The sequence below is a fragment of the Nycticebus coucang genome, chromosome 22 (genome assembly GCF_027406575.1).
Source record: "Nycticebus coucang isolate mNycCou1 chromosome 22, mNycCou1.pri, whole genome shotgun sequence".
Classification (NCBI taxonomy): Eukaryota; Metazoa; Chordata; class Mammalia; order Primates; family Lorisidae; genus Nycticebus; species Nycticebus coucang.
Window position 1 is genome coordinate 17641023 of NC_069801.1, and position 19337 is coordinate 17660359.

The 19337-nt window shown below is 44.4% G+C and overlaps 1 protein-coding gene and 1 pseudogene across 3 annotated transcripts; one reads left to right on the forward strand and one right to left on the reverse strand.

Moving 5' to 3' along the window:
• Window positions 1-2683: 2683 nt before the first annotated feature.
• Window positions 2684-2834, forward strand: LOC128575755 (uncharacterized; annotated as a pseudogene).
• A 2857-nt stretch (window positions 2835-5691) lies between these two features.
• Window positions 5692-17441, reverse strand: ZNF436 (zinc finger protein 436). Of its 3 annotated transcripts, XM_053577148.1 has the most exons (4): window positions 16951-17441; window positions 15622-15714; window positions 14693-14819; window positions 5692-8927 (listed from the first exon to the last, which is right to left on the reverse strand). In XM_053577148.1, the coding sequence occupies exons 2-4, from the start codon at window positions 15652-15654 to the stop codon at window positions 7675-7677; spliced, it is 1413 nt and encodes a 470-aa protein (XP_053433123.1). In that variant the 5' UTR covers window positions 15655-15714; window positions 16951-17441; the 3' UTR covers window positions 5692-7674. The 3 variants fall into 3 exon arrangements, with proteins under 3 accessions (XP_053433123.1, XP_053433124.1, XP_053433125.1); XM_053577149.1 differs by lacking the exon at window positions 15622-15714 and having other exon boundaries at window positions 16951-17424; XM_053577150.1 differs by lacking the exons at window positions 15622-15714; window positions 16951-17441 and adding an exon at window positions 15328-15589.
• Between the last annotated feature and the right edge of the window lie 1896 nt (window positions 17442-19337).

The following is a 19337-nucleotide window of genomic DNA, read 5'->3' on the forward strand; positions in this document are numbered from 1 at the left end:
TTTTCCCAGGCTGAATGCAGTGATTCACACTGTAATCCTAGCACTCTGGGAGGCCAAGGCGGGTGGATGGCTTGAGCTCAGGAGTTCAAGATCAACCTGAGCAAGAGCAAGACCCTGTCTCTAAAAAATAGCCAAGTATTGTGGCCGGCGCCTGAAGTCACAGCTACTCAGGAAGCTGAGGCAAGAGGATCACTTGAGCCCAAGAGTTTGAGGTTGCTGTGAGCTATGATGCCATGGCACTCTACCCAGGGCAAACAAAGTGAGGCTGTGTCTCAAAAACAAACAAAAACTTTCCAGACACTTGTTCAGAACTCTGCTCTAATGTCACCCCTGTAAAGGTGACATTCCACGACCACCCCACCCACCTCCTCTAAAAGCAGTCCCTATTCACTCCTTATTTTTTCTTTTTTTCATTTACTTATTTAGACAGTCTCACTATGTCACTCTCAGTAGAGTGCTGTGGCACTCACAGCAACCTCCAACTCTTGGGCTTAAGCGATTCTCTTGCCTCAGCTTCCCAAGTAACTGGGACTTCCCAAGTAGCACCCGCCACAACGCCCAGCTATTTTTGTTGTTGTTATCATTTTTGTTTAGCATACCCAAGCTGGGTTCGAACCTGCCAACCCCGGTGTATGCGGCCATTGCCCTAACCACTGAGCTATGGGCGCCAAGCCCACTCCTTTTTTTTTTTTTTTGTATTTATTTATTTATTTAGTATTCTATATACTTTATCGCCCTCGGTAGGGTGCTGTGGAGTCACAGCTCACAGCAACCTCCAACTCCTGGGCTTAGGCTTTTCTCTTGCCTCAGCCTCCTGAGTAGCTAGGACAGTGCCCGGGTATATCTTGTTGCAGTTTGGTCGGGGCTGGGTTCAAACCCGCCACCCTAGGTATATGGGGCTGGCACTCTACCCACTGAGCCACAGGCACCACCCCCTAACTCCTTACTTTTTCACATTATCTGACTTTATTGTTCATCTCCCCCACTAAAATATTCTCAGTTTTATACCAGGTACAAAAGTTGATGCTCAACGAATTTTTGTTAAGTGACTTAACTCGTCATCTTTATCCCACCCTAGATTCTTCTCTGAGTCCTGGTTGCATTAGTAGTATACTCATCTATCCAACAAATCACTCACCTACAAAATTTAGATTTCATAGGTTTTGACTCCTTATCATAAACCACCCCTGGAAATACTTGATAGTATGCCTGGAACCAGGACTGAACTAAGGGTATGAATGGAGGCCTACCCCCTCCTTTTCCTATTCTGGTTGTGTCCTCTTCCAGGAAGGCCTGCATTCCCACATGTGTGGCAACCAATCTGGAGGTCCAAACTCTATCCATCCCCCCAAACCCTAGGGGTACACACAGACAGCTTGATCTGTCCTCAAGAGAACAAACATAAGGAACAGCTTGGAAATAGGCTGTTTCTTTGGGCAAAGAATTCTAAGGTACTGGACACTTGGAGTTTGTGATGCATGAGAAGATCTTAGGTGTTCTGACAAAAAAAAAATTTTTTTTTTTTTTTTTGAGACAGAGTCTTATCATAGTTCACAGCAACTTCAAACTCTTGGGCTTAAGCAGTCCTCTTGCTTCAGCCTCCTAAGTAGCTGGGACTACAAGTGCCCAGCTAAATGCCCAGCTAGTTTTTCTTTTTTCAGTAGAGTTGGGATCTCACTCTTGCTTAGTCTGGTCTGGAACTCCTGAGCTCAAGAAATCCACTGCTTGGAATTCTACCCAAGCTCCCTGTATAGGGAGCCTGCCTTGCAACACGTTTCAAAGTTACCTTAGAGCAAGCCTATTCCTAGACAACCCTTCAAAGATAATAATTCATCATTAAGGACGGGAGCGGCCAGGGAATGGGTCTGTCATTATCCCAGCTTTACTGGGGGGAGGGGCTGTTAGATGGGTCACATCAACTCTGGGTGCCTTTTTCCACTTATATAAGCCCCCCCAGATACACCAATGACAGAATTTCTACAGTGTGGTTTTTGTTTTAGTACCTTAGTGTGGTGGCAAATTAGAAATAAAATCACCAGCCCTACTGAAAGGAAGGAAGTTTTTACATATACTCCTCTTATTTAAGAAATATTTATTGTCTGCTTGCTGTAGGTCAAACATTTGCTAAGGGTTGGGTGCAGTGGCTCACACCTGTCATCCTAGCACTCTGGGAGGCCAAGGTGGGAGGATCGCTTCACCTCAGGAGTTTGAGACCAGCCTGAGCAAGAGTGAGAGTCCATCTCTACTAAAAACAGAAAAATTAGCCGGGTGTGATGGCACATGCCTGTAGTCCCAGCTATTTGGGAAGCTGAGGCAGGAGGATCATTTGAACCCAGGAGTTTGAGGTTGCTCTGAGCTAGGCTGATGCCATGCCACTCTAGCCTGAGCAACAGAGTAAGACTCAGTCTCAAAAACAGAACAAAGGCTCAGCTCCTGTAGCTCAGCGGCTAGGGCGCCAGCCACATACACCAGAGCTGGTGGGTTTGAATACAGCTCGGGCCTGCCAAACAACAATGACAACTGCAACCAAAAAATAGCCGGGTGTTATGGTCTCCCAGCTACTTGGGAGACTGAGGCAAGAGAATCACTTAAGCCTAAGCGTTTGACGTTGCTGTGACACCACGGCACTCTACCAAGGGTGACATAGTGAGACTCTGTCTCAAAAACAAACAAACAAAAAAAAAGCTTTGCGCAGTGGCAGTATCGTAGCCAATGAGGTTTATCCGAGGCGCGATTATTGCTAATTGAAAAAACAAACAAAAAAAAACATTTGCTAGGGATTGAAGATACCATGGTAAGCAAGACACAGTGACTTCTTCAAGGATATCAAAATTTAATGGAGGAAATAAAAAACAGGGATAAAGTACTTTTATTGGGGTAAACCAAGGGAAAACAGAAAAGGAACACCTGATTCAGTCTTGTGGGTGCAGGAAAACATTCCTAGAACAAGTTAGGTTTGAGACAGAGGAGGAGAGAGAAAGTGACGCACCTTGGAGTGTTGCAAATGCAGGGAAGGTGAGAGATGTGGAACTGGGGAGAGCAGAGCAGCAGAACGTGATGGCCTCCTTAGAAGTCACACTGAAGGAATTTAACTATTCATCATTGGCAATGGGAAGCATAAAAGGGCTTTATGTAGAAGAGGGGCATGAAGGGATTTGCCTTTCAGAAAGATTGTCATAGCTGTGGAAAGGTAGAATAGACTGAGGGGATAAAAATAGAAAAGAGAGACCCATTAGGAGGTCATTTCAGTAAATAAGATGTGGCCAACTAATGGCCTGAATAATTGCTAATATTTTGAGTGCCATTATCTCATGTAATGTTTGCAATTCTCTGAGGTAGACATAATTATTCCCATTTCCAGATGGTGAATCCAAGGAATAGTCACGTGGTTAAGTGATGGCAGTAGAGAAAGACGGGTAGACTGACTTGAGCAAAATTTAGGAGGTGGTATGAACATGACTGGATGACTAATTACATGATATTCATTATTGATTTGAAGAGTGCTGCCAAAGGACAGGAGTTAAGTATGATATGCAAATTTCTAGCTTGGTTAACGGGACAAGACTGAGTTAGGAAGAACAGGAGAAGTAGGTGGGGAGTGGGGAAAGAACGTGGAAAGTCGAGTTTGAGGTTTGATTTCAAGGTGCCTGGGTAATTTCCAAGTGGAGCTGTCCAGAAAGAAGCTGCAGGGACCAATGTGAAACTCAAGAGAGATTCTGGTGTTAGCCTCAACTTTTCCCAGAAGGAAAAATTAAAACAACTTTGGAGAAGCTGAAGATGATACAAACTTTGAAAATGAACCATTTAGGCTGGATGTGGTGGCTTACGCCTGTAATCCTAGCACTCTGGGAGGCTGAGGGGGGTGGATTAGTTAAGCTTACAAGTTTGAGACCAGCCTGAGCAAAATCGAGACCCAGTCTCTACTAAAATAGAAAAACTGAGGCAAGAGGATCGCTTGAGCCCATATTTGAGGTTGCTGTGAGCTATGACACCGCAGCATTCTACCCAGGGCGACAGCTTGAGACTGTCTCAAAAAAAAAAAAAAAGAAAAAGAAAAGAAAACAAACCATTTAGAAAAACATAATACAAAAGGATTTCTCACTAAACCATTTTAGGTTATTATAGGGTCATTTTCTCCCATTAGTTCTATTCCTCCGATGTTTTTCACTAACATTTTAGCAGTCTTTTTTAAATCCCGAAGTCTCCCACAAATAAGCAAGGCCCAAGCCTGCTAGTCTACCAAAGAGGTAGGTATCTAACAACTGCTTCTGAAGAGTCCTTTTCTCCAGGGCATGGGAACTCCTTTGGGAGCAACTCTAACTTGTGAAACACTAGGGAACCATTTAGCAAATTATCATTTCAGTGCACTCAATGGAGTCCTAATGGCCTGGAAACACAGCTCTAACCTACCACCAGTCACCTAGAGAACAGCTCAATAATAATAACAATGGTGAAATATTAACATTTCAAATACTCTTAGAGGGGAGGCTCTGGAAGCTTTTTTTTTTTTTTTTTTTTTTTTTTTAAAGACAGAGTCTCACTCTGTTGCCCAGGCCAGAGTGCATCAGCATAGCTCAAAGTAACCTCAGTTTCCTTGGTTCAAGCAATCCTCCTGCCTTAGTTTCCCAGTAAGTGGCTGGGAGTACAGGTACCCACCACGACACCTGGCTAATTTTTCTATTTCTGTTTTAGTAGAGACGAGCTCTTGCTCAGGCTGGTCTCCAACTTCTGAGCTCAGGGGATGTTCACCTTGGCCTCTCACAGTGCTAGGAGTACAGGTGTGAGCCCGGTTGTTTTCTTCTTAATGAATACCTCAAAATATCTCCTTAAAGCGACAATCCTCTCTGATTTTTCCTTTTGGATGTGTTTTTTCCTTCTCCGAAGCTAATGAGTTACCCATTTCAAATATTTCCATATTGCTTTTGTCACCATCATAGAAAACTGTTCAGGTTTTTGCATTTTCCCAAGATATGGTAATATCCAGAGGGCTCAAGACACCATACTCCCAAATTTCTACAAGAACATCTATTCAAAATATCTGTACATCTGTACAAAATGAATCAGTGTAAATACATTCATGACCAATTTTAATGAATCTGATGAAAAGCTGTTATATGAATTGGTGCTGGATTACTAAAATAATTCTCAGGGTTTTTTGATTTTAAAAATTGTACTTTTAATTATAGAATATTGTTAGAATAATACAGATGTAGATAAACACTAGGATAACTGCGACCAATCCTGTAAGGAAAAACTGTTCTACATATTTACTTATTCATTCACTCTCCACAACCATAGAAAACAGGCACAAAGTGTTCATGGAATGTGCAGAAACAGCCAGGGACTTGGGAACAGAAGGCATGCAAAAAGCATTAGTGAAAAGTGATGCATAACTTCTACACAAAAGTTCAACACAGCAAATGGGCGGCAATTGGCAGAAAGAGAGTAGACAGAGCTGGTATGGCCCTTGCCCTCTGAACTTTCCAGCCAGACTGTACATGTACGGAGAAGTAGCTGGGCACTTAGAACCTTTATCTTGAGCCCTTCACTTCTAAGAAGCAAAGGCAGCATCAGAAACAGGGTGGGATGGGACAAGAAGAGGGACAGAATGGGGTGAAATGCAGTTAAGTCAAAAAGATGCTGTCTTCTCCAGCTACTCCCAGGCTGATACCCATAGTGGCTCACACAAGCAACAGGAGAACTTTCATATTTATTAAAACCATCAGCAGCAGCACTAATACAGGAAAAGACACATTTGAGTTTAGTTATCATATGCATTACCCAACAATTAAAATATGAATACCCACCGTCTGCTAGATTTTGTATCGAAAAAAAAACATGCTCCCTGCCCAAGTTTGTATTTAAATAGGAGTGGCATCTTCAAGAAACCTCCTTGATGGAGTAGCTTCTAATTGTTATTTTCAAGGTGGTGTCATTTGCAAGTGATGCACCTCCACACAGCTGTGGATCATAGTAACTGGTTAGCATACACTACCCAAGAGAGACCACTGGTTCCTTTAATGCCAAGTCCCAAAGAGCTATGGCAAGAGCATTTTTAAAATGTTAACAACATTCACAATAAAGCACAGTAAAAATAGATTGGGGCACTCTCAAAATAAAAGATATTCCTTACTCCAGCTCCAGCTCCTGGGCACCAATCCCTTCCACCCTCACATGCTTGGATATCATCAACATTTGGGATATTTCTTAATTCCTACTTTGGCTGAGATAAGGAGAACTGACACTACTGGGCTTAAATTGGGTCAACTCTTATTTTTAACCACTTGTATTTGTAGGCTGGGACAATGAAAATACATTCTTACCTAGATTCATTAATTCCTTCTGACTAGGCTGAAGAGTTCTTCGTAGCCATAGAAGATAATTCAGTCTGAAAACAGGACAGTCAACCTCTTTGTCCAGTCATTATCTCCCACAATTCATAAACATATACAAACAAGTGCTTAGTTCTGTACACAGACCTTACAGAAGATGGCACACTAGAGCACTAGTGTTAAAACTTTTTTCCATAAAGAATGAAAAAAAGGACATTTCTCACACTGGAGTTATGTCTGTAGTTTTGTCACATGATCCATATCACCCAAGAACATGCTAATTCTATGTGAATTCAGTTTCTGCTATTAGAAGAACCACAGGAATACACAGTTCACTGTACATACACATGCCCTGATGCAAGCTAAGATAAACATTGGGATATGACCCTTATTAAATCCTAGAGTTAGCAGGATAAGAAGAATTGATCTGAAAGATTAGAGGAAAAAGAACACAGAAATGAACTCTATCTCATGGGAAGGGAGTCTGTGCTTCTTTCCCTGAAGGAGTCAATTTGCTCCTTACACTCCATGATCACTTAAGGTCCTATCTTTCCTTGAAGATATTTTCCCTGCAATGTTCCCTAGAGATCCCCAGAGAAAATTCCTAAATCTTATTAATGGCAATAATAACAGTGAGCATCTTTTGGTAACATCACCATTGTCGATGGGTCCTTTGTCCCAAACCCGTGTCTCATTTTTCTTTTTAAACAGTACCTTCAGTTAGCTTTCACAGAGATGAAAGCTTTAAACAAGTCAATTGGAAACAACAAGGAAGAGAAAAGTTATAATCATTGCATTCATTGTGCAGAATTTTGCTCTCAGGAAGATGGAAAGATACAAAGGCATGAGAAACTCAAGGAAAAAGCCCTTCTGGGGGGAAGATGTGTGCCCAATTACTATGGTGTGTGAATAGATGTGGCAAATCAGGCTTAGTTTCTTACCGCCTTTTTCCAAAATAGCTGTGACCACCCTATGACAGTCCCACATTTTCCCTAGTACAGTTCTTTGGGCCAAGTATGGAAGAAATAACTTTTAAAGATTTACTCCATTTTCAGGCCTGTGAATTCATCAGCATTCGTCCCCTGGTCTTCTGATTTCCTTGTGGGACTGATTTTGATGAAGTAATTGATTGAGTGAATAAGAATCATGATTTTGGAGGAGGGGATAATGGTCCCAAAACTGTGGGTCAGAATTTCAAATGGCTTGTCTTCTTTGATGTTTTAAAGTGTGGCCCACAACTAGGAAAGTGAGTACAATAAAAGCACCTCAGTCTTGAGGGAACTGATATCAAATAAAATTATATCTTCAGTGAATCACTTCTCAGTCATTATAATTACAGGACTTAGTCGGTATGAACTCTCTTATGCTTAATAAGAGCTGAGCTCCGGCTGAAACTCTTCTCACATTCGGTACATTCATAGGGCTTCTCTCCTGTATGAACTCTTTGATGTGTGATGAGGTTGGAGCTCTGGGTGAAACCTTTTCCACACTGCACACACTCATAGGGCTTCTCTCCCGTGTGGGTTCTCTGGTGTTTAATTAGATCTGACCTTTCACCAAAGCTTCGCCAACACTCATTACACTCGTAAGGCTTCTCTCCAGTGTGAATTTTCTGGTGTGTGATGAGATGAGAGCTCCGGCTAAAGCTTTTTCCACAAGCATTGCATTCATATGGCTTCTCTCCAGTGTGGGTTCTCTGGTGCTGAACCAGGTGTGAGATGCGGCTGAAATTCTCCCCACATTCATTACAGTGGTATGGCTTTTCTCCTGTGTGGGCTCTGCGATGGCGCACAAGGTCAGAGTTCTGACTGAAATTCTTCCCACACTCATCACACTTGTAGGGCCTCTCCCCTGTGTGGACTCGATAGTGTTTGATGAGATCAGATCTCTCACTGAAGCCACGGCCACATTCATTACACTCGTAAGGCTTTTCACCCGTGTGGGTCCTCTGGTGCTGAGCTAGGTGAGAGCTCCGGCTGAAGCTTTTCCCACACTCCTCACACTCATAGGGTTTCTCACCACTGTGGGTCCTCTGGTGCTGAATTAGGTGAGAAAGCCGGCAGAAACTTTTTCCACACTCATTACATTTGTGAGGCTTCTCTCCAGTATGGATAGTCTGATGCTGAATGAGGTGAGAACTTCTTCCAAAACTTTTCCCACACTCATTACAGTCATAGGGCCTCTCTCCAGTGTGTGTTCTCTGATGCTGAATAAGGTGTGAGCTACGACTGAAACCCTTTCCGCATTCATAACACTTATAAGGTCTGTCCCCGGTGTGGGTCTTCTGATGTCTATTAAGGTCTGAGATCTGACTGAAGGCCTTTCCACAATGAGAACATATATGATATTGGATACCTGTGTGGACTTCTTTGTGGACAAGCAGATCGGTGACTTGTTGGAGAGGATAGCTTACCCACTCTTCTGCAGTTAAATCTCCCCACTGTCTTTCTGACCTATCTCTGCTTTCAAAGGCCTCTTCACTTTCAGTATTTTCCTCAGCGTTCTCAACAGGTCTTTCAGATGTGGTCCCAAATTCTACATCTTCACTAATCTCTTGCTTCGGATTCACTTCATTCTCACTCCTGATCTCAAAATCTATAATAAAAAATAAATAATGAGACATGAAATGCACAAAAAACATTATTTACTGCATGCTAGGCACTATACTAAATTCTTTTCTTTTCTTTTTTTTTTTTTTTGAGACAGAGTTTCAGTTTGTTGCCCTTGGTAGAGTGCTGTGGCGTCACAGCTCACAGCAACCTCCAGCTATTGAGCTTAGGTGATTCTCCTGCTTCAGCCTCCTGAGTAGCTGGGACTACAGGTGCCCGCACCCCTGGCTATTTTTTTGTTGCAGTTTGGCCAAGGCCAGGTTTGAACCTGCCTCCCTCGGTATATGGGGCCAGCACCCTACCCACTGAGCCACAGGCACCGCCCTTCTTTTTTGTTTTTTAAGAGACAGGGTAGGCTAGGCATGGTGCCTCATACCTGTAATCCTAGCACTCTGGGAGGCCAAGGGCAGGAGGATCCTATGAGCTTAGGAGTTTAAGACCAGCCTGAGCAAAGTGATATTCTGTCCCTACTAAAAACAGAAAAAATTAGACAGGTACCAGTAGTTCCAGCTACTTGGGAGGCTGAAGCAGGAGAATAGCTTGAGCCCAGGAGTTTGAGGTTGCTGTGATCTAGGCTGAGGGCATGGTACTCTAGCCCAGGTGGCAGAGTGAGACTCTGTCTCAAAAAATAAATAAATAAAGAGACAGGGTCTCAGTCTGGCATTCAGCCTAGAGTTCAGTGGCTCAATCATAGCTCATTGCTGTTTGAACTCCTAGACTCAAGTGATCCTCCTGCCTTGGCCTTCAGAGTAGCTGAGACTATAGGTGTGTACCATCACACCCAGCTAGGTAATTTTGTTCTAGAGACAGGATCTCACTACATCACCCACTTATTACCCAGGCTAGTTTCAAACTCCTGGCCTCTTAAACTGCTGGGATTATAGGTGTGAGCCACTGTGCCCAGCTCTTAAATTATTTACATAAATTATTTCTTTCTTTCTTTTTCTTTTCTTTTTTTTTTTTTTTGAGACAGAGCCTCAAGCTGTCACCCTGGGTAGAGTGTCGTGGCATCACAGTTCACAGCAACCTCCAACTCCTGGGCTCAAGCGATTCTCCTGCCTCTGCCTCCCAAGTAGCAGGGACTACAGCCGCCCTCCACAATGCCAGGCTATTTTTAGGTTGCAGCCATCATTGTTGTTTGGTGGGCCCGGGCTGGCACCTTAGCCACTTGAGCCACAGGCAACGAGCCTACATAAATTATTTCATTCATTGTCACAACCATCCTGAAAGTCAGGCATTATGATGATTTTTATTTTATGAATGAGAAATCTAAGACCCAGACAAGTGAAATGAGTTGCCCAAAGTCACAGTAGTAAATGGCAAAGATAAAAATAGGTCTGTTGTAAAAAAAATTCATGCTCGCTATCACTATAGCGAGCTAAACGGTTCTTAAAGAACTAAACGGTTCTTTAAGAAAGCTATATATACTCCTGATATTTTGAAAGAAGAAAGTAACAGAAAATATGAGACTCTAAGCTAGAACTTCTAGAAGTTTTTATTTGTGAGTGTGTATTTTTCTACCTTCTCAAGCCTTCATTTTTAGCATTATAAAATATTTACTAAGAACCTACCATGTTAGTGTGGAGAAAAGTGAATTTTTAGCTATTTATGTCATATCTTCGTTGACAAAAAAAGTGACTGCCCAATGTCACTTGCTACTTTTCAGTGGCCTTTTAATGAAAATAAGGCTGGAAAAGGCCAAAGAGATGTATGGCTCAGAACATTTTTGGCACTGACTAATCTGATTTCATATGCAGCCTTTAAATAACAATCAAAATATACAACCACTGTCTATAAGAACTTTATACTAGGCCAGGTGTGGTGGCTCATGCCTATAATCCCAAAATTTGAGCAGGCGAAATGAGAAGATTGCTTGAAGCTGGGAGTTTAAGACCAGCCTGACCACAGTGAAACTGTCTCCACAAAAAAATAAAATAAAATAAAATAAAAAAAGAAAGAAAAATTAGCTGAGTTTGGTGGTGTGCACCTATAGTACCAGCTACTCAGGAGGCTGAGGCAAGAGGATTGCTTGAGCTGGGGAGTTTAAGGTCCCATTTAGCTAGGATGGTGCTACTGTACTATAGGCTGGGCAATAGTGTTACCTTGTCTAAAAAAACAAACAAAATAAAAAACAAAAAACATTATATATCAGATACCGCATTTTTCAAACTGAAAATTAGGTTTCTTTTTTTTTTTTTTTTTGTAGAGACAGAGTCTCACTTTATGGCCCTCGGTAGAGTGCCGTGGCCTCACACAGCTCACAGCAACCTCCAACTCCTGGGCTTAAGCAATCCTCTTGCCTCAGCCTCCCGAGTAGCTGGGACTACAGGCACCTGCCACAAGGCCCGGCTATTTTTTGGTTGCAGTTTGGCCGGGGCCAGGTTTGAACCTGCCACCCTCGGTATATGGGGCCGGAGCCTTACCGACTGAGCCACAGGCGCCACCCAAAAATTGGGTTTCTTAATTCTTAGTATACTCTTCAGAAAGGTTAGGAGAAAAGGGTCTATGGATAAATTTATAAATGGTGCATACTATATCCTCCACTTAGAAATCAACAATAGCTGATAACACATTAACAGTTCTGAGGAACCTTGAGGTAAAGAAGCCTTGTATATTGGATCCGGTGGCTCACACCTGTGATCCTAGCACTCTGGGAAGCTGAGGTAGGTGGATTGCTTGAGCTCAGGAGTTCAAGGCCAGCCTGAGCAAAATTGAGACCCTGTCTCTACTAAAAATAGAAAAATTAGCTGGGTATTATGGTGGGAGCCTACAGTCCCAGCTTGGGAGGGTGAGGCCAGAGGATCCCTTGAGCCCCAGAGTTTGATGTTACTATGGGCTATGATGGCACTCTACCCAGAGTGACAGAGTGAGACTCTGTCTCAAAAAAAAAGAAAAAAAAAAAAGAAAGAAAAGAAGCCTTGTAAACTGTGTAAATATATATTTATTTCTTTTGAAAATAGTCTCGGGCGGCGCCTGTGGCTCAGCGGGTAGGGCGCCGGTCCCATATGCCGGAGGTGGCGGGTTCAAACCCAGCCCCGGCCAAAAAAAAAAAAAATAATAATAATAATAAAAAAAAAAGAAAATAGTCTCACTGTGACATCTATATCATACAGAAAGTGCTCTTTCTTTCTTTTTTTCTTTTTTTGACACAGAGTCTCACTATGTTGTCCTCGGTAGAGTGCTATGGCATCACAGTTCACAGCAACCTCAAACTCTTGGGCTTAAGCAATTCTCTTGCCTCAGTCCCCCAAGTAGATGGGACTACAGGCGCCCACCACAATGCCAGGCTATTTTTTTGGTTGCAGTTGTCATTGTTGTTTAGCTGGCCTGGGCCGGGTTGGAACCTGCCAGCCTGGCCGGTGCCCTGCCAACTGAACTACAGGTGCCGTCCTCAATAAACACTTGTTAGTAGTAGTAGGTGGCTCTTGTGTTTTTGAGCCTCAGAAGATAGTTCATCTATAAAATGAGGATGAAAATCCCTTCTTCAAAGGCTCTGGTGAGGCTTTTTTTTAAGAGGCCTCAGCCTCCCGAGTAGCTGGTACTATAGTTCATGCTACCACTCCTAGCTAAGTTTTTTAAATTTAAATTTTTTGTATAGACAAGGTCTTACAGTGTTACCCGGGCTAATCTGAAATGCTTGGCATCAAGAAATCCTCCCAGGGCGGCACCTGTGGCTCAGTGGGTAGGGCTCTGGCCCCATATACCAAGGGTGGCAGGTTTGAACTCAGCCCCAGCCAAACTGCAACAAAAAAATAGCCATGCATTGTGGCGGGCGCCTGTAGTCAGCTACTCAGGAGGCTGAGGCAAAAGAATCGCCTAAGCCCAAGAGCTAGAGGTTGCTGTGAGCTGTGACATCACAGCACTCTACTGAGGGCAACAAAGTGAGACTCTGTCTCTAAAAACACAAAAAGAAAAGTAAAAAGAAATCCTCCCAAAGTGCTGGGATTACAGGTGTGAGCTGCACCTGTAAACTGCACTCCACCTGTAAACATTATTTAATCCACTTCCAAACTTAGTTGACTTAGTTGGAGGGAAAACCAGTTTTTTGGTGCTTGTACTCCTTGGGCTAGACTATAGAAATGTAAATTTACATTTTTTTTGTTTTTCGAGGCAGGGTCTCACTCTGTCACTGTGCCTTGAGTGCAGTGGCATGATCATGGCTCGTCAAGGCCATTTGAGGTCGAGTCTCAAATTTTGGACTAAAGTGATGCTCATGTCTCCACTGCCCAAAGTGCTGAGATTACAGGCATGAGCCACTGAGTCTAACTTACATTTCTAAAAGATTCCATTTTTTGACTGGGCAAGGTGGCTCACACCTGTAATCCTAACACTCTGGGAGGCTGAGGCAGGTGGATTGCTTGAGCTCAGGAGTTCAAGGCCAGTCTGTTTGAGTGAGACCCCATCTGTACTAAAAACAGGAAAACTGAGACCAGACGATCGCTTAAGCCCAAGAGCTTGAGGTTGCTGTGAGCTATGACACCATGGCACTCTACTCATGGTGCCAGATTGAGATTCTGTCTCAAAAAAAAAAAAGAAAGAAAGAAAGAAAATAAACTATACACACTCAAATCATTATATCAGTGTCTGCTTCTGCAGGAGCCCTAACGAAAAACTAAAGTAAATAAATAAATAGATTCCCTTTCTTTTACAGAGTCTCACTCTGTTGCCCTCGGTAGAGTGCTGTGGTGTCACAGCTCATAGCAACCTCCAGCTTTTAGGCTTAGGCGATTCTCTTGCTTCAGCCTCCAGAGCAGCTGGGACTACAGATACCCGCCACAACGCCCGGCCATTTTGTTTTTGTTTTTATTGTATTAAGTGGAATATATGGGTTACAGATTGCAATAGATCTAAGTAGATTACTTTTATCAATGGTTGCTTTTTTCTAGAGATAGGAGTGAAGGAACTTGGGACATCTTAGAAAGTAAGTCCAAGTTAAAAAGGAAAGTCCTCAGAGTCATCTTTTGTTCTGAGAAAAGCTCAAGGAATAAAGATTAAAAAAAAAAAGTATTATTCCTAATGAGTGGCAATACTCATTACTGAACTCAATACTCAATACTGAACTCGTTACTCAATACCTACTGAACCATACATGCTTGCTCAGATCTGTCAAGTCTTCACAGGAGACAAAGTAAGGCAAAAGACTGTTCAGTTCAGAATGTACTGTTTATTTTAGTTATACCCTGACCAAAGGATAGCTAAGAGAAGACCAGTTTGCAGACTCTGAAAGCTAAACAGCAGCTCTCTCTAATAGAATTTGTGATTCTGGAGCACCATTTGATACACATGAAATCTATGATCATGAAACATCTCTAGACAACAGCCTACTCAGATAAAGTACCTAAAGCAGAAGCTGTAACAAACCCCAAAAGGTGGTTTTTGCCCTCCCATTAACCTAGCTCATCTTCTAGTAACCTCGATTAAAAGCACCATTTACAGGGGCATTTATATTCTGGCAAGCACCATTATGTCAGACCTGTTTGGTCAGTGATCTGTACAAACAGGCTGGAAAATGGCAAATGACTTAGGGCACACAAAATCTGAATGTTTCTAAAATGTGTGAAACTCCTTTTTCTTTTTAGACAATATGACTTGGATGTTCCCACATTCAGAGATTTGCCTTGGGACTCAACTCAAGACAATATCCAATTAAGTGCTTTAAATATCAAACAACTAAGCTGTGTTGAAAGAGCTAAGGCATTTTGACACAGTATCAAAAACGTGGGGACAAAGAAAAGTAGAATCCTTACTTACCTAATGAAACAACATTTCCATAATTCTCCTGCATAACATCCCTGTAAAGGTCCCTTTGTGTAGGGTCCAGAGGTCTCCATTCTTCCCGGGTGAGATACATGGCCATATCTTCAAATGCCACAGGTGCCTGAAATCACACAGTACTTCCTCAATACTTGCTATCTGTGGTTAGTACCAATTTTTCTTCTTGAAATTAGAGGCATGGTTAGAAATGTTCAGGAGGCAAAAGATATTAAGTTTGATCTGTAGAACCCAAAGAAGAAATAAACATGCAAACAAGAAATGTGGTAAAGAAAGGAACAATTTCTAAGCTGATTGTTCTGATCTCCTGGCCAGCTATCCTTGCCCCCCTTGGAGAATCTTATCCTCTAGCCACGTTTCTCACAACACATTTAGCACTTCCATCACTCCATCTTGATTCACCACGTCCCTCTTTTCCTGAAATACCTTTCTCAGACTAGTGAAATTCCACTATTCTTTATGACCATGCTCTAATACCATCTGTTCTTCAGTACCTCCCCATCCCTCTGCTCCGTTCCACTCCTCCCTTGGATACCCCCTGATAGACTAAATCACTCCCACTTCTTAGTTTCCACACTACAATACTTTGTTTCTACGGCAAATAGAGCACTTACCACATTGTAACATTGTTAACCGGATGTGTCTTTTCCCCTAACAGATTGTGAGCAGGCAGGCCGCGCCCCTCTTGCCCATCCTTTTATCTCCCCAGTATTTAAAGGTATACAACAGGTGTTCAATATATGATTGTTTATGCCTATACTGGCCTAGCACTAGGCCTCTGGAGGCAAAAAACCAAAGCGAGCGGATTACTAATCCCAGGGAATTTCCTACAGGGCTCTGCAGAGCAGAGAAACGCCAGATGAGGTGGGTAGGCAGAGGCAAGGTCCGAGAAGCCACCCCCGGCTTACCTGGGACCCAGCCATGAGCAGGGTGGCTGCCATCTCGGGCACAAGGGTTCGCCTCCCGGGAGAGAGAGCAGGAAAAGCAGCTAGCAGACAGCACTGAAGGAGGCGAAAAGCAGGGCATGAGGCACTGAAAACAGGCCCTGCCCACTCCCCAGGGCTGGAGTTGTGGCCGCAAGGCGGGCAGGGAGGGCTCTGGACCTGGGCCGGATCACTCTCCTCGCTGGCCGGCAAACGCAACCCGCCCTCTGTGTTTCTGCCACCACGGGATGGAGGCAATGTTGAAAACCACTAAGACAGCCCCCTGGCTGGGTCCCTCCAGGGCCGGGGTGGGTCAGGCCGACGCGATCTCTGGGAGGAGGCTCTCAGCCCAGCCCACAGAACGCCTCTGCTCCATCTCAAGGCTGGGTCCTTTCCGGCAGCTGCCTCAGCCAATCAGCGAGGGAAACTCGCAAAACACTCTGCCAATTAGATGCCGAACACTAGGCCCGCCTCCTGCAGCGTGGCTGAGCACCTCTATCACGCCTGCGCCTGTCCGGGTGGGCTGCCGGGAGTTAGAGTTCCATTCTGGCTTACAAAAGCCAGTCAGCGGCCAAGCGCAGAGGAGGGAAAAGAACAAAAGGGCGAAGAAGGAAGCGCGTCCTTCTTGCCAGGGCGGATTATATCTCTTTCTCTTCTTGTGGAAACCACGGTCCGATTAAGCCAGGGTGGTTGCTTCCTTCTCATGTCCTAGAAGCTTCTTTGGATAGGACCTTATTATCCGCGATGTCTGGCCTAATCTAGGCGCTGGCCTGTGTCCAGCTCCGCTAGGATTAGCCCTTGGTTGACAGCTCAGGCCAGTGGGGAAAGCGGCAGCCGCCCACTCCCCAGGGGAGACTCGGTGGCCGCGCTGGAACTTTGGGCCCCGCCCCCGCACTACATCTCCCGGCAGCGCCCGCTGCGCTCATCTGCCGCGCGGAATCCGGCTCTCGGGAGGCCCCGCGCCGCCCGTCCGGCCAGTGCTGTCCCAGGCTGTGCCTTGCGGTGTCTCGTCTCCATCACTATTAACCCTGTAGACGCGTATGACCGCGTCCTTCTAAAGAGGGCGCCCCTTGAGAGGCGGACTGAGTAGCGCCCAGCCGAGGGGAAGAAAAACTCTGGGAAATCAGAAGCGGGGTGGGGGACAGGGCGGGTGAGGAGATAGCCGGGCTCCATGGCAGGGGCGGATGGTCCTTATCATCTGTGAGAGCTTGTCTGCTAGAAGGGTTCCTGGCCTTCTAAGAGCCTGATTTAGGCGGGCCCTAGGGATGTTAGCAGTCCCTGTCCGAATGAAGGTAGGAAGCCGAACAGACTTACCTCCTGGCTGGCGAAAGAGCCACAAGGTCGCTGGCTCCAAGATTTAAGGGGGCTGCAAACAGATCCCAAAGCCACAGAGTTCCTTAAGACCTGGCGTTCCGAAAGATTCTTAAGATTACGGTAGATACGGAGATACCCCGCAGGTAGATAGATCTCTTTCCGTCGACTTGCAGGCGAAACCCGGAGGTCAGAGATTGTAGTCTGATACTAAAGACTCACAGATTCCTGAGACCTGACTCTCAGGCAGCTCGGAGAAACCACAGGCTCACAGGCGATCCCTGAGACCACAGCAACTGGCCAAGAAACGCCACCAGCGACTAAGCTGCATTCAGCTGGAGTTCCTCAGAACGGAAGGACTTGCAGCCTTCCCTTTCCCCAGCTAGGATGAGGGAATTAGACAATGGAAGTCGAGCACTAGGGAAAGCAGGCATTCTGCGTGGGGAAGAGCTCCGAGCTTGCTGTAGCCTTGGAGAGGGAAGTGATGGAAAAAGAATATAGCAGCTTATTAGGGACTCCCACCCTCTTCAAGTTATAAATATCCCCAGAACCTTGGCTACGTGCCCAGAAGCCTGTTGTCTCTAACTGTACAGGAGACTTCTTTGCCTGGGCTGGGAAAGGGGATTTTCTTTTGTTTTGCAGATACATCCACCCACTGAGGGACTTGAATTTTTTTTCAAACATGACTCCAGGCCATGCTTCTATTAGTGTCCTGTTCCCAGTGCCCAGTTATTTATGGTTAAATTACTCAAGTGTCTAAAAAGGACAAGTAGGACCCTCCCCACCCCTACTCCTCCCATCCCCAACTGCGGGGCTAGTAATTCTTCAGATGCCACAGAATTGGACCGACCTACCCCATCTAAAATTGATCTGGGCACCACATAAAATGGAATCCTGGAGGCTTCCCAAGAGGTAGTATCCTCAGTGCAAAGAGTGTGGACATCAAGGTCAGACAGACTTGGGTTGGAATCTAGGCTATGTATCTTTTGAAATGTCACTGAAAATCTCTTTCTGTAAAATGGGGGTAATCAGACCTAACGATATTGTGAGGACTAAGTGAAATGATTTAAAGCACTCCACACACATGAACACTTGGATGATAACTGTATTTTTATTAATCCTGGTTTTGTTAGTAGGAGAGATTTCCAAAAAGGCCTGTAGGTTTAACAGTTTAAAAATCTGGGACATCAGACTGACTCAATAGCTGTGAGGCTCTACAGGTGACCTTATCCTCACATTGTATTTCTGCTGGGAATTCAGACAGAACTGGAAGCTGGGCCTGTTTGGTGGGTTCAAGTGCATGGTGTTTTGAGCCTAGTAGAGCAGAGGTACTCGGTGCTGCCAACAACGGGCAAGTTGAGGCCTCAGTCAGGGAAACCTCTGGGTCAAGGATTAATAACCAAACTCTTTGGAGTGAGGAGGGGGATCAGTTCGGACTTTGGCTGAGTAATCGCAGGTTTCTTTTTTTTTTTTTTTTAATCGCAGGTTTCTAACTGAGCCTAAAGTATGCTGTGGCCTTGAGCCTCTCGGCCCAGTGGGGCTCCCTTTTTCATCCCCTCTCTGATAGATTGCTTTGTAAACTTTCTTAGGCCTTCCCGCTACTTCATTGCTCTAGTGCTTTAAGTTGTTCTTTGTCCTCTTGGTCTTTCTTTTATTCCTTAGGGCTGCGGGGAGGGGTGGGCAGGAGACTCTCTGAGCTCAGCTTGGCTGCTTGCCTCCTTCTGTGAGTAAGTGCTTTTTTCTTTCTTCACCTGGGTCCCTCCAGAGGGTGGAGGAGCAGAGAGACTGAGATTGGATGGAAAGCTTGACTACATTTCAAAGGATGGAGCCCCTAGGGGAGGAGTGCAACTTCCTGTTGCAGAGTTCAGCTGGACTCTGAGGGTTGGGGTCACTGGAGGAGGAAGTGGCTTCCTGCTCCATTGTTCAGAACTTCAGGGTTTCCCCGGAATACTTACTGTATGTGGGTTTTCAAAAACCAAGTTGGAAAGCTGTATTTGTTTCCATCACTCAGCAACCAATGAGCACCTGCTGTGTGGAAAGGCAGCATTACAGCCTATCACTGGGGAAAGGGGCCAGGAGAACCATTTGGCCAAGCTCTCCCATTTAGGCTTTTGACATTGTCTCTAAATGGGTTTATACGGATCAGATCCACTGGGCAATTTCATCAAAGACCCTCCTTGTATATCCTTGAACTTGTGCTCAATTACCAGACCACTGTGCCTGTACAGCACTGTAAATTATTCCAATTTAATAAATCCTATCATTGTCTTATGAGCAGTGCAATTATGTCATAATGTTTTTTAACAACAGAAATATTAATTTGTTAATTTTTTTTTTTTTTTTTTGTAGAGACAGAGTCTCACTGTACCACCCTTGGGTAGAGTGCCATG